A 15,505-nucleotide genomic window follows, 5' to 3' on the forward strand; every position below is an offset into this window, starting at 1 on the left:
CTGGATCTGGGGTGGGTCTGAGCTGGATATGGGCTGGATCTGAGGTAGATCTGGGGTGGGTCTGAGCTGCATCTGAGGTGGATCTGGGGTGGAACTGATCTGGGGTGGGTCTGAGCTGGATCTGGGGTGGGTCTGAGCTGGATCTGGGGTGGGTGTGAGCTGGATCTGGGGTGGGTCTGAGCTGCATCTGACCTGGATCTGGGGTGGATCTGAACTGGATCTGGGGTGGGTGTGAGCTAGATCTGGGGTGGGTCTGAGCTGCATCTGACCTGGATCTGGGGTGGATCTGAACTGGATCTGGGGTGGGTCTGAGCTGGATCTGGGGTGGATCTGAGCTGGATCTGGGGTGGATCTGAGCTGGATCTTGGGTGGGTCTGAGCTGGATCTGGGGTGGGTCTGAGCTGGATCTGAGGTGAGTCTGAGCTGGATCTGAGGTGGGTCTGAGCTGGATCTGAGGTGGGTCTGAGCTGGATCTGAGGTGGGTCTGAGGTGGGTCTGAGGTGGGTCTGAGCTGGATCTGAGGTGGGTCTGAGGTGGGTCTGAGCTGGATCTGAGGTGGGTCTGAGCTGGATCTGGGGTGGGTCTGAGCTGGATCTGGGGTGGGTCTGAGCTGGATCTGGGGTGGGTCTGAGCTGGATCTGGGGTGGGTCTGAGCTGGATCTGGGGTGGGTCTGAGCTGGATCTGGGGTGGGTCTGAGCTGGATCAGGGGTGGGTCTGAGCTGGATCAGGGGTGGGTCTGAGCTGGATCTGAGGTGGGTCTGAGCTGGATCTGGGGTGGGTCTGAGCTGGATCTGAGGTGGGTCTGAGCTGGATCTGGGGTGGGTCTGAGCTGGATCTGAGGTGGGTCTGAGCTGGATCTGGGGTGGGTCTGAGCTGGATCTGGGGTGGGTCTGAGCTGGATCTGGGGTGGGTCTGAGCTGGATCTGGGGTGGGTCTGAGCTGGATCTGGGGTGGGTCTGAGCTGGATCTGGGGTGGGTCTGAGCTGGATCTGAGGTGGGTCTGAGCTGGATCTGAGGTGGGTCTGAGCTGGATCTGAGGTGGGTCTGAGCTGGATCTGGGGTGGGTCTGAGCTGGATCTGGGGTGGGTCTGAGCTGGATCTGGGGTGGGTCTGAGCTGGATCTGGGGTGGGTCTGAGCTGGATCTGGGGTGGGTCTGAGCTGGATCTGGGGTGGGTCTGAGCTGGATCTGGGGTGGGTCTGAGCTGGATCTGGGGTGGGTCTGAGCTGGATCTGGGGTGGGTCTGAGCTGGATCTGAGGTGTGTCTGAGCTGGATCTGGGGTGTGTCTGAGCTGGATCTGGGGTGGGTCTGAGGTGGATCTGAGCTGGATCTGGGGTGGGTCTGAGCTGGATCTGAGGTGGGTCTGAGCTGGATCTAGGGTGGATCTGAGCTGGATCTGGGGTGGGTCTGAGCTGGATCTGAGCTGGATCTGGGGTGGGTCTGAGCTGGATCTGGGGTGGGTCTGAGCTGGATCTGAGGTGGGTCTGAGCTGGATCTGAGGTGGGTCTGAGCTGGATCTAGGGTGGATCTGAGCTGGATCTGGGGTGGGTCTGAGCTGGATCTGAGCTGGATCTGGGGTGGGTCTGAGCTGGATCTGGGGTGGGTCTGAGGTGGATCTGACCTGGATCTGGGGTGGGTCTGAGCTGGATCTGAGGTGGGTCTGAGCTGGATCTGAGGTGGATCTGACCTGGATCTGGGGTGGGTCTGAGGTGGGTCTGAGCTGGATCTGGGGTGGGTCTGAGGTGGATCTGGGGTGGGTCTGAGGTGGATCTGAGCTGGATCTGAGGTGGGTCTGGGGTGGGTCTGAGCTGGATCTGGGGTGGGTCTGAGCTGGATCTGGGGTGGGTCTGAGCTGGATCTGGGGTGGGTCTGAGCTGGATCTGGGGTGGGTCTGAGCTGGATCTGGGGTGGGTCTGAGCTCGATCTGAGGTGGGTCTGAGCTGGATCTGAGGTGGGTCTGAGCTGGATCTGGGGTGGGTCTGAGGTGGATCTGGGGTGGGTCTGAGGTGGATCTGGGGTGGGTCTGAGGTGGATCTGAGGTGGGTCTGAGCTGGATCTGAGCTGGATCTGAGGTGGGTCTGGGGTGGGTCTGAGCTGGATCTGGGGTGGGTCTGAGCTGGATCTGGGGTGGGTCTGAGCTGGATCTGGGGTGGGTCTGAGCTGGATCTGGGGTGGGTCTGAGCTGGATCTGGGGTGGGTCTGAGCTGGATCTGGGGTGGGTCTGAGCTGGATCTGGGGTGGGTCTGAGGTGGATCTGGGGTGGGTCTGAGCTGGATCTGAGGTGGGTCTGAGCTGGATCTGGGGTGGGTCTGAGGTGGATCTGGGGTGGGTCTGAGGTGGATCTGAGGTGGGTCTGAGCTGGATCTGACCTGGATCTGAGGTGGGACCTATAGAGATGAGTGGTGTGGTACTTCATGTACCGGGGCTGTGGAACGTTTCTGGGCCTCCTGGTGGGCAGAGATTCCACCAATAATCTCGGTTCCCGGAATCAGGAAATATCTGATTTTCTGCAGATGAGGTCGGAGTTATCGATCTCGTTTCCAGAAGATTATGGACCCCCTTAAAGTCTGTTACCGCCCCCCCTCCCCATCCCATCAATGCCTACCTGCCTGTAAGTGGACGTCGCAGGGGTCCAGGGGGGAGGGGGGATACTCCACTCTGCAGGCGGATGACGTCTTCCAGGAACACCCAAACAGCTGCGGAGTACTTTCCGGAACCCCAACAGGAGACCTGAACCACCAAAACATGAAACGTTCCTCAGAGAAAAGCATCATGGGAAGTCCACATATTACAATGATGTCATCAAATCAGAGAAGAGGAAGAACAGTCAGCATCTCCTGCTGAACAGAGACAAGAGTGTGTCCTGGAAGACAGAGATCCCAGACCTATAGAAGTATGGACCCCCCCACCTTATAGAAGGGACCCCCCCACCTTATAGAAGGGACCCCCCCACCTTATACAAGGGACCCCCCCCACCTTATAGAAGAAGGGACCCCCCACCTTATAGAAGGGACCCCCCCACCTTATACAAGGGACCCCCCCCACCTTATAGAAGAAGGGACCCCCCCACCTTATAGAAAGGACCCCCCACCTTATAGAAGAAGGGACCCCCCTACCTTGTAGAAGGGACCCCCCAACTTATAGAAGAAGGGACCCCCCACCACCTTATAGAAAAGGGACCCTCCAACTTATAGAAGAAGGGACCCCCCACCTTATAGAAGAAGGGACCCCCCACCTTATAGAAGAAGGGACCCCCCACCTTATAGAAGAAGGGACCCCCCACCTTATAGAAGCATGGACATACCCACCTTATAGAAGAAGGGACCCCCCACCTTATAGAAGTATGGACCCCCCCACATTATAGAAGTATGGACCCCCCCACCTTATAGGAGTATGGACCCCCCACCTTATAGAAGAAGGGACCCCCCACCTTATAGAAGGGACCCCCCACCTTATAGAAGAAGGGACCTCCCACCTTATAGAAGAAGGGACCCCCCACCTTATAGAAGGGACCCCCCACCTTATAAAAGAAGGGACCCCCCACCTTATAAAAGAAGGGACCCCCCACCTTATAGAAGGGACCCCCCACCTTATAGAAGGGACCCCCCACCTTATAAAAGAAGGGACCCCCCACCTTATAGAAGCATGGACACACCCACCTTATAGAAGAAGGGACCCCCCACCTTATAGAAAAAGGGACCCCCCACCACCTTATAGAAGAAGGGAGCCCCCCACCTTATAGAAGAAGGGACCCCCCTACCTTGTAGAAGGGACCCCCCAACTTATAGAAGAAGGGACCCCCCACCACCTTATAGAAAAGGGACCCCCCACCACCTTATAGAAGAAGGGACCCCCCACCTTATAGAAGAAGGGACCCCCCACCTTATAGAAGAAGGGACCCCCCACCTTATAGAAGAAGGGACACACCCACCTTATAGAAGAAGGGACCCCCCACCTTATAGAAGCATGGACACACCCACCTTATAGAAGAAGGGACCCCCCACCTTATAGAAGTATGGACCCCCCCACATTATAGAAGTATGGACCCCCCCACCTTATAGGAGTATGGACCCCCCACATTATAGAAGAAGGGACCCCCCACCTTATAGAAGTATGGACCCCCCCACCTTATAGAAGTATGGACCCCCCCACCACCTTATAGAAGTATGGACACACCCAACCTTATAGAAGTATGGACACACCCACCTTACAGAAATATGGCCCGCCTTAGAGATGTATGGACCCCCTTAGAGTTGTATAGACCCCCTTAGAGATGTATGGACCCCCTTAGAGATGTATAGACCCCCTTAGAGAAGTATGGACCCCCTTAGAGATGTATGGACCCCCTTAGAGAAGTATGGACCCCCTTAGAGAAGTATGGACCCCCTTAGAGATGTATGGCCCACCTTAGAGATGTATAGACCCCCTTAGAGAAGTATGGACCCCCTTAGAGATGTATGGACCCCCTTAGAGAAGTATGGACCCCCTTAGAGATGTATGGCCCACCTTAGAGATGTATGGACCCCCTTAGAGAAGTATGGACCCCCTTAGAGATGTATGGCCCACCTTAGAGATGTATAGACCCCCTTAGAGATGTATGGACCCCCTTAGAGAAGGACCCCCTTAGAGATGTATAGACCCCCTTCGAGATGTATGGACCCCCCTTATAGAAGTAAGGACCCTCTTAGAGATGTATAGACCCCCTTAGAGATGTATAGACCCCCCTAGAGATGTATGGACCCCCTTAGAGATGTATAGACCCCCTTAGAGATGTATAGTCCCCCTTAGAGATGTATAGACCCCCTTAGAGATGTATGGACCCCCTTAGAGATGTATGGACCCCCTTAGAGATGTATAGTCCCCCTTAGAGATGTATGGACCCCCTTAGAGATGTTTTTTTTTATTTATTTATTTCAGGTACTTCTATAGCGCCATCAATGTACTCCGCACTTTCCATATATATATTGTACATCACATCAGGCCCCGCCCCCGAGGAGTGTACAATCTAAGGTCCCTAACTTACATTCACATCAGGCCCCGCCCCCGAGGAGTGTACAATCTAAGGTCCCTAACTTACATTCATACATACACATACTGGGGCCAATATAGTCAGGAGCCAATTCACCTCCGAGCATGTCTTTGGAGTATGGGAGGAAACCAGAGTATCAGGAGGAAACCCGCACAGGGAGAACATGCAAACTCCAGGCAGGAGGCGCCATGGTTGGGAATCAAACCCATGACCCATTTATTGGAAGGCAGACGTGCTAACCACTAAGCCACTGTGCCGCCCCTGTGCCGGAAGTATGTCCCCCTTCGAGATGTATAGACCCCCTTCGAGAAGTATGGACCCCCTTAGAGATGTATGGACCCCCTTAGAGATGTATAGACCCCCTTAGAGAAGTATGGACCCCCTTAGAGATGTATAGACCCCCTTAGAGATGTATAGACCCCCTTAGAGATGTATAGACCCCCTTAGAGATGTATGGACCCCCTTAGAGAAGTATGGACCCCCTTAGAGAAGTATGGACCCCCTTAGAGATGTATAGACCCCCTTAGAGAAGTATGGACCCCCTTAGGGAAGCATGGACCCCCTTAGAGAAGTATGGACCCCCATAGAGATGTATAGACCCCCTTAGAGAAGTATGGACCCCCTTCGAGAAGTAAGGACCCCCTTAGAGAAGTAAGGACCCCCTTAGAGAAGTATGGACCCCCTTAGAGATGTATGGACCCTGAGGCTCACTCCACTTTTGGATGGAGTTGGCGTTATTCCAGGTTTGGGTTTTGTTCTTCAGAATCCTATTACGTGTCCAGCTCTGCTGAACATCTGCATGGAGTCTCTTTTTGCCCTCCTCCCCATCCTCCTATTAAAGGAACAGCCCCCCCCCCCCCCCAGAACTGGAGGCACGTACAGAAAATCATCCTGCGTGTTGTCATTGAAGGTCCCACAAAGGCCGGCCGTGTTGTCCTTCCAGTGGCCATCGAGCTGGAGGTAGAGGCGCAGACCCAGCCGGTCATACAGCAGATGAAGTCCTATCTCTGTCTTCACTTGGACAAACACAGACGACAATCTCCTCACCCGGAACACGTCTGAAAAACACGCAGAATGGTGGAAATGAGGGATTTCCCCCAAAAATGTGCCATGGCAGGAGAAGAACCTCTGATCCATGTACGTACCCCAACCACCCCCCATCAATTGTAGGGGCCCTAAGACCTCTGATCCATGTACGTACCCCAACCACCCCCCATCAATTGTAGGGGCCCTCAGACCTCTGATCCATGTACGTACACCAACCACCCCCCATCAATTGTAGGGGCCCTCAGACCTCTGATCCATGTATGTACCCCAACCTCCCCCTATCAATTGAAGGGGCCCTCAGACCTCTGATCCATGTACGTACCCCAACCACTCCCCATCTATTGTAGAAGCTTTCAGACCTCTGATCCATGTACGTACCCCAACCACTCCCCATCTATTGTAGGGGCCTTCAGACCTCTGATCCATGTACGTACCCCAACCACTCCCCATCTATTGTAGGGGCCTTCAGACCTCTGATCCATGTACGTACCCCAACCACTCCCCATCTATTGTAGGGGCCCTCAGACCTCTGATCCATGTACGTACCCCAACCACTCCCCATCTATTGTAGGAGCCTTCAGACCTCTGATCCATGTACGTACCCCAACCACTCCCCATCTATTGTAGGGGCCCTCAGACCTCTGATCCATGTACGTACCCCAACCACTCCCCATCTATTGTAGGGGCCCTCAGACCTCTGATCCATGTACGTACCCAACCACTCCCCATCTATTGTAGGAGCCTTCAGACCTCTGATCCATGTACGTACCCCAACCACTCCCCATCTATTGTAGGAGCCCTCAGGCCTCTGATCCATGTACGTACCCCAACCACTCCCCCATCTATTGTAGGGGCCCTCAGACCTCTGATCCAAGTATGTACCCCAACCACCCCCCATCTATTGTAGCAGCCCTCAGATCTCTGATCCATGTACGTACCGCAACCACTCCCCATCCATTGTAGGAGCCCTCAGACCTCTCATCCATTGTCCTCCTCATCTACTCCTCATCTATTGTAGGAGCCCTTGGGCCTCTGATCCACGTACGTACCCCAACCACTCCCCATCCATTGTAGGGGCCCTCGGGCCTCTGATCCACGTACGTACCCCAACCACTCCCCATCTATTGTAGGAGCCCTCAGACCTCTGATCAATGTACGTACCCCAACCACTCCCCATCCATTGTAGGAGCTCTCAGACCTCTGATCCATGTACTTACCCCAACCACTCCCCATCTATTGTAGGAGCCCTCGGGCCTCTGATCCACGTACGTACCCCAACTACTCCCCATCTATTGTAGGAGCCCTCGGGCCTCTGATCCACGTACGTACCCCAACCACTCCCCATCCATTGTAGGAGCCCTCAGACCTCTAATCCATGTTTGTACCCCAACCACCCCCCATCAATTGTAGGAGCCCTCAGACCTCTGATCCATGTACGTACCCCAACCACTCCCCATCTATTGTAGGAGCCCTCGGGCCTCTGATCCATGTACATACCCCAACCACTCCCCATCTATTGTAGGGGCCCTCAGACCTCTGATCCATGTACGTACCCCAACCACTCTCCATCTATTGTAGGGGCCCTCGGGCCTCTGATCCATGTACATACCCCAACCACTCCCCATCTATTGTAGGGGCCCTCGGGCCTCTGATTCATGTGCGCACTCCTAGCTCTATAGGTGGTGAGCCACATAGACATAGTGATGGTGGAAAAACATGGACGGCACAATCATGGGAATTTGTAGAAGAGTAAGCTGGGTGATGCTAAAGCATTATGGTGCCGGGCACAGGGTGGAATCCCAGCGTCATCCCTACCTCTATTCTACCTGCAGCAAATTAACCTGAGATTGGTTACTATGGGTTACCAGACTTGCAGCAGTATTGTGTATTCTCAGATGTCCATCTTTGGGGAGGAAGCAGTCTGGTTACGGAAGTTTTGGGATCTCACCGTCTGTGTATGGCAGGTTGATCTTGTATTGGTCGTACACGAGGACGTCCCCCGCCTGCGTTAAGGTGACCTGTTTCCTCTGATCCTGCTCCATAATGACGTTGACTGACTGGATGCATGAGCCGTCCAAATTCTGCAAAACAAAAACCAACATGGAGAACGTCACTGCAGAGGAACTCCGCCCCAAACACACAAACAGGTCATCAGTCTACATGAAAGAAGTTCTGTCTGTGCTGCCCACAGCAGAGACATACGAGACGTCACAATGTCCTAATACAGGGGTCCAAGGAGACCTCTAATAGGGAGATACGAGACGTCACAATGTCATACAGGGGTCCAAGGAGACCTCTAATAGAGATACGAGACGTCACAATGTCCTAATACAGAGGTCCAAGGAGACCTCTAATAGAGAGATACGAGACGTCACAATGTCCTAATACAGGGGTCCAAGGAGACCTCTAATAGGGAGATACGAGACGTCACAATGTCCTAATACAGGGATCCAAGGAGACCTCTAATAGAGATACGAGACGTCACAACGTCCTAATACAGAGGTCCAAGGAGACCTCTAATAGAGAGATACGAGACGTCACAATGTCCTAATACAGGGATCCAAGGAGACCTCTAATACAGAGATACGAGACGTCACAACGTCCTAATACAGAGGTCCAAGGAGACCTCTAATACAGAGATACGAGACGTCACAATGTCCTAATACAGGGATCCAAGGAGACCTCTAATACAGAGATACGAGACGTCACAATGTCCTAATACAGGGATCCAAGGAGACCTCTAATAGAGATACGAGACGTCACAATGTCCTTGTTAGAACCCGCCAGGTGGTGCCCCTGGCTGCCCACTTGACAGACCTACCCAAAGCGTGGAGTCTAAGTCCCGGTCTGTGCTTTCACCAGGGCCCCTGATGGTGGGGATGGACTTGAAACAGACCGGGACCAGGTCACGACCTCCGAGTAGGCCCACCAGTGGCAGGGGCAACCTCCGGGGATGTATTGGTACCGGGAGAGCCAGATGTGAGGAGGACGGCAGGACCTAGCAGGATGGATCACGAGCGGGGGTCCCGTGGGGTAGGCGAGGTACAGAATCGGCAGGCGGAGAGTAGTCAGGTCACACGCAGGGTCAGCAGGATAAGTCAGTCTGTAGAGAGGTCAAAACAAGCCGAGGGTCAGGATGGGAGAAGGCAGAGTAGTCAGGACAATCCGGGTCAACACAGGAGTAGGCAGCGTAGTCAGGGTCAATCAGGGTCAAAAACACAGGTACAGGACTCAGGAACTCAGAAGACCTTGCGGCGATTACTGACAGTGCAGGGCATCTTTAAATATTGCGCCCTGCACTGTCATTGGCCGCTCGGGTCGCGCCCCCGGGCTGTCATTGGCCGCCCGAGGCGCGCCCGCGGGTCCCACTGCGCATGCGCGGCATCCTGTCATCCACGGCTCGCCGGGACCTAGTGCCTGTGTCCCGGCGTGAGCCGTCGCCAGTGCGCATGCGCCGGCCGACAGGATGCCGCGATCCCTGACAATCCTAATACAGGGGTCCAAGGAGACCTCTAATATAATAGAGAGATACGAGACGTCACAATGTCCTAATACAGGGGTCCAAGGAGACCTCTAATACAGAGATACGAGACGTCACAATGTCCTAATACAGGGATCCAAGGAGACCTCTAATATAATAGAGAGATACAAGACGTCACAATGTCCTAATACAGGGGTCCAAGGAGACCTCTAATAGAGAGATACGAGACGTCACAATGTCCTAATACAGGGATCCAAGGAGACCTCTAATACAGAGATACGAGACGTCACAATGTTCTAATACAGGGGTCCAAGGAGACCTCTAATACAGAGATACGAGACGTCACAATGTTCTAATACAGGGGTCCAAGGAGACCTCTAATACAGAGATACGAGACGTCACAATGTCCTAATACAGGGATCCAAGGAGACCTCTAATAGAGAGATACGAGACGTCACAATGTCCTAATACAGGGGTCCAAGGAGACCTCTAATAGAGAGATACGAGACGTCACAATGTTCTAATACAGGGGTCCAAGGAGACCTCTAATAGATACGAGACGTCACAATGTCCTAATACAGGGGTCCAAGGAGACCTCTAATATAATAGAGAGATACGAGACGTCACAATGTCCTAATACAGGGGTCCAAGGAGACCTCTAATAGAGAGATACGAGACGTCACAATGTTCTAATACAGGGGTCCAAGGAGACCTCTAATAGATACGAGACGTCACAATGTCCTAATACAGGGGTCCAAGGAGACCTCTAATATAATAGAGAGATACGAGACGTCACAATGTCCTAATACAGGGATCCAAGGAGACCTCTAATAGAGATACGAGACGTCACAATGTCCTAATACAGGGGTCCAAGGAGACCTCTAATATAATAGAGAGATACGAGACGTCACAATGTCCTAATAAAGGGGTCCAAGGAGACCTCTAATACAGAGATACGAGACGTCACAATGTCCTAATACAGGGATCCAAGGAGACCTCTAATAGAGATACGAGACGTCACAATGTCCTAATACAGAGATCCAAGGAGACCTCTAATAGAGATACGAGACGTCACAATGTCCTAATACAGGGATCCAAGGAGACCTCTAATGGAGAGATACGAGACGTCACAATGTCCTAATACAGGGGTCCAAGGAGACCTCTAATATAATAGAGAGATACGAGACGTCACAATGTCCTAATAAAGGGGTCCAAGGAGACCTCTAATACAGAGATACGAGACGTCACAATGTCCTAATACAGGGATCCAAGGAGACCTCTAATGGAGAGATACGAGACGTCACAATGTCCTAATACAGAGATCCAAGGAGACCTCTAATGGAGAGATACGAGACGTCACAACGTCCATAGATATGGAGAACATAGAGGTCCATGGAGAGGAGTCACTTGGTGGTCTCACGGCTCGATCTATGGGCGATTCACGCTGAATTGGCCGACATTGGATCCCTGGGTGACTCTTTTGGTAACAATCGTCTGAATAAACCTCAATTGATAAATGTCAGAGATCCGGAGAAAACTGCTGGATGAAGAGTGAGTGCGTCCAATCACGTGCCATGACTGGGCGGGTACTCAGCCGGGGACGAGGCAGGAGAGGTTCCTCCATCCATAGTCTGGTGTGAATGGGGAAATCGTGTTCAGCCGACATAAGTCACATGATGGTGAGAAGAGTGCCGGGACTTCTTCTCAATCACTTTCTGAGGTCTCAGGTGAGCCATACACATGAAGATTCTGTAGATTCCCCCGTCCAGTCTAAGCAGCATGGATGGAGGAATCCCCACTGCCGGCTCTTGTGTTTAGAAGGCTGCTGCTCCCACGGCTGTCAGGATACCTGAACATTGCCTCCATCTGACTGGCTACAGTCACTCTTCTCCCAGATATGTTCTGCGCGGCTCTTTGGATGAAGTCCCAGCAGGGTCACCCAAGGCTTCAGCGGGGATTGGCCGAAGTTCCAGCCGTGTAGGCCCAACATAACCCATTAGCGTGGCCATTATCACCCAATGGGAGGGATTTACTAAAACTGGAGAGTCCAGAATCTGGTGCAGCTGTGCATGGCGGCCAATCAGCTTCCAGGTTTTATTGCCAAAGCTTCATTGAAAAAGCTGAAGGTAGAAGCTGATTGGCTCCCATGCACAGCTGCTCCAGATTTTGCTCTCTCCGGTTTTAGTAAATCCCTCCCAATGTTTCAGGAAAACATAGATGTACGTCTCGGGTTGTTTTATTTTTGATAATAGTTGTATTTTTATTATTGGTTGTGTTCTTCGGCTCCTCCTTTTAATTCTGCAAATAAATATGGGGGGGGGGGGGGGGGCAGAACCATTTGCAGAACTGTATAAAGAGATCTGACAGGTCCTGAAAGTTTACATCTTTAATCTCACCACAACATGTAAGAATCCAGACCGTCTGTGTAAGTCGACAGCCAACACGGTACAAACCTCCACCACAATATTCTCAGAGGAAGAATGTTCCGGGTCTTTCCCTGGGTGATCTGGGCTTCACCTGAGGAGAGTTGTACCAGGAAAGGTGGCTGACCTGATGGTGGCCATAAGCTGCCATGAAATGTCCCACATTCTTGGTGGACTTTTGGGGAACATCTTCCACTTTAAGGTTCTGCTTCATCCAATGACAGAGTGAGAAGCTGAAGAAGTCAACAAAGCTCCCATGTGAAGAGACGGAGGGCAGTGGGGAGGGGTGCTCAGCAGGACATGTACCTTCACCTATGGTGCGGAGATGGACACAACACTTTCTTCATCCAATGACAGAGTGAGAAGCTGAAGAAGTCAATAAAGCTCCCATGTGAAGAGACGGTGGGCAGTGGGGAGGGGTGCTCAGCAGGACATGTACCTTCACCTATGGTGTGGAGATGGACACAACACATTCTTCGTCCAATGACAGAGTGAGAAGCTATTGGAGTCAATAAAGCTCCCATGTAAAGAGACGGTGGGCAGTGGGGAGGGGTGCTCAGCAGGACATGTACCTTCACCTATGGTGTGGAGATGGACACTACACATTCTTCATCCAATGACAGAGTGAGAAGCTATTGGAGTCAATAAAGCTCCCATGTGAAGAGTCGGTGGGCAGTGGGGAGGGGTGCTCAGCAGGACATGTACCTTCACCTATGGTGCGGAGATGGACACAACACATTCTTCATCCAATGACAGAGTGAGAAGCTGAAGAAGTCAATAAAGCTCCCATGTGAAGAGTCGGTGACCAGTGGGGAGGGGTGCTCAGCAGGACATGTACCTTCACCTATGGTGTGGAGATGGACACAACACTTTCTTCTTCCAATGACAGAGTGAGAAGCTATTGGAGTCAATAAAGCTCCCATGTGAAGAGTCGGTGGGCAGTGGGGAGGGGTGCTCAGCAGGACATGTACCTTCACCTATGGTGCGGAGATGGACACAACACATTCTTCATCCAATGACAGAGTGAGAAGCTGAAGAAGTCAATAAAGCTCCCATGTGAAGAGTCGGTGGGCAGTAGGGAGGGGTGCTCAGCAGGACATGTACCTTCACCTATGGTGCTGAGATGGACACAACACTTTCTTCATCCAATGACAGAGTGAGAAGCTGAAGAAGTCAACAAAGCTCCCATGTGAAGAGTCGGTGGGCAGTGGGGAGGGGTGCTCAGCAGGACATGTACCTTCACCTATGGTGCGGAGATGGACACAACACTTTCTTCATCCAATGACAGAGTGAGAAGCTATTGGAGTCAATAAAGCTCCCATGTGAAGAGTCGGTGACCAGTAGGGAGGGGTGCTCAGCAGGACATGTACCTTCACCTATGGTGCGGAGATGGACACAACACTTTCTTCATCCAATGACAGAGTGAGAAGCTGAAGAAGTCAACAAAGCTCCCATGTGAAGAGTCGGTGGGCAGTGGGGAGGGGTGCTCAGCAGGACATGTACCTTCACCTATGGTGCGGAGATGGACACAACACTTTCTTCATCCAATGACAGAGTGAGAAGCTATTGGAGTCAATAAAGCTCCCATGTGAAGAGTCGGTGGGCAGTGGGGAGGGGTGCTCAGCAGGACATGTACCTTCACCTATGGTGCGGAGATGGACACAACACTTTCTTCATCCAATGACAGAGTGAGAAGCTGAAGAAGTCAATAAAACTCCCATGTGAAGAGTCGGTGACCAGTGGGGAGGGGTGCTCAGCAGGACATGTACCTTCACCTATGGTGCGGAGATGGACACAACACTTTCTTCATCCAATGACAGAGTGAGAAGCTGAAGAAGTCAATAAAGCTCCCATGTGAAGAGTCGGTGGGCAGTGGGGAGGGGTGCTCAGCAGGACATGTACCTTCACCTATGGTGCGGAGATGGACACAACACTTTCTTCTTCCATTGCTTGTGAAAAGGAGAAATTCTAGAAGAGAATCCGGCTCTGTTCCCATGAATCGTCCCTTTCATGTCCGGCAGCTGTCTTCACATGAGACAATAAATTCCTATATTCCGATCTCTTCTCATCTCAGGGAAGTACAAAGACATTGATGGCGACACCTGACACCGCGATAAGGTTAAGCTGCTCCTCTGATTTGCCGTCCAGAAAGCGCTTTAGCAAAATTTCTGAAAATTCTGAAGCTGCTTATGGCTCGATGATTGTTAGTGTCAGCGTGTCTGAGGAGCGCCATGACTGGAGCCTTTGTGATCCACGCCAAGAACCTGTCTGCTCCCCGACTCCACGTTCTCATCCGCCAGAAATGGAGGCGCACACTGCGATATACGCTGAACACTCCATACTATAGACACACCCAACTAGGGCCACCGATGTCCACACATCAACACCCGTGTACCACAATCACTGCGTCCATCAACATCGGGATAAAACCTCGGCTGACTGGCAGAGTCCTCAATGGGGCAATTACAGAACCCAGCAAAGGCTCCCGGAATCTGGAGGACCAATAGGAAGAGCCAGCACAGGGGAAATTCAGCCGTATCCAATCAATGGCCACCATGGACACATTTCACCAGAGATAGGAGGAGGACTTCAAGAGGAGAAAGTTCTTCGAGGTCTCCAGGGTGCCCCCTGCCTGTCACCAGCTTATTGTATGGTGTTGTGTCTGCTATTACCAGAGACTGGAAATACAATGGATGGTGTGATGGGGTCACAGCAATGCTGAGGTCCTCATGTGGCTCTCAGCTCCCTCCCATGTTGCTGGTGGCAGATTCTCAGATAAAACAAGCATCAACCTTACACCATTCATTTTAGTTTTATTTTTGGTGCTTTTTACTGTCCCCCCAAATTATACTCAAAATTTAGAGTCCGCCTGTCTGGGGCCCCCAGCAACACCATGCCAACAAGTCACATGTGAAAGACAAGGAATTCAAAACACCTTCATTATTATTATTATAGAGGATTTATATGGCGGCAGAAGGTTCGCTCAGCTGTACATTATAGTGGGGACAGAACATGAGACAATACAGTAACAATACAATACACGAGGGGGGGGGAGGGCCCTGATCCTGGGAGCTTACAATCTAGGAGGGAGGGGGTAGTGGTACAGGAGGAGATAGCTGTGGGGGATGGAGTGGAGGATTCAGTATTAGCTGAGGGTGGGGTAGGCTTCCCTGAAGAGATCGGTTTTCAGAGATCGCCTAAAGGAGAGGAGAGTAGGTGATAGTCTGATGGATTGGGGTAGGGAGTTCCAGAAGATGGGGGAGGCTCTGGAGAAGTCCTGGAGACGGGCATGGGAGGAGGAGACCAGGGAACTAGAGAGTAGGAGGTCTTGTGAGGAGTGGAGAGGACGGTTTGGGTGATATTTGGAGACAAGATCGATGATGTAATTTGAGGCAGTATTATCAATGGCTTTATACGTCAGTGTTAGTGTTTTGAATTTTATCCATTGGGCAATGGGAGGCCAGTAGAGGGATTGGCAGAGAGGGATGGAGGACACTGATTAGAGGTCAGTGGAGGGATTGGCA

General features: G+C 52.2%; 1 protein-coding gene across 1 annotated transcript in view; it reads right to left on the reverse strand.

The window, feature by feature from the left end:
• Nucleotides 1-2,606: 2,606 nt before the first annotated feature.
• Nucleotides 2,607-15,505, reverse strand: part of LOC149428516 (otogelin-like) — a gene marked incomplete at its 3' end in the record, with an annotated part of 54,715 nt that continues 41,816 nt past the window's right edge. The window contains 3 exon segments of the mRNA XM_089667314.1: nucleotides 2,607-2,731; nucleotides 5,911-6,088; nucleotides 8,026-8,158. Coding sequence (XP_089523440.1) covers nucleotides 2,607-2,731; nucleotides 5,911-6,088; nucleotides 8,026-8,158 — 436 coding nt within the window.

This window comes from Staurois parvus, unplaced genomic scaffold (genome assembly GCF_062004578.1).
Source record: "Staurois parvus isolate SC_StPar_1 unplaced genomic scaffold, SC_StPar_1.0 ptg003170l, whole genome shotgun sequence".
Classification (NCBI taxonomy): domain Eukaryota; kingdom Metazoa; phylum Chordata; class Amphibia; order Anura; family Ranidae; genus Staurois; species Staurois parvus.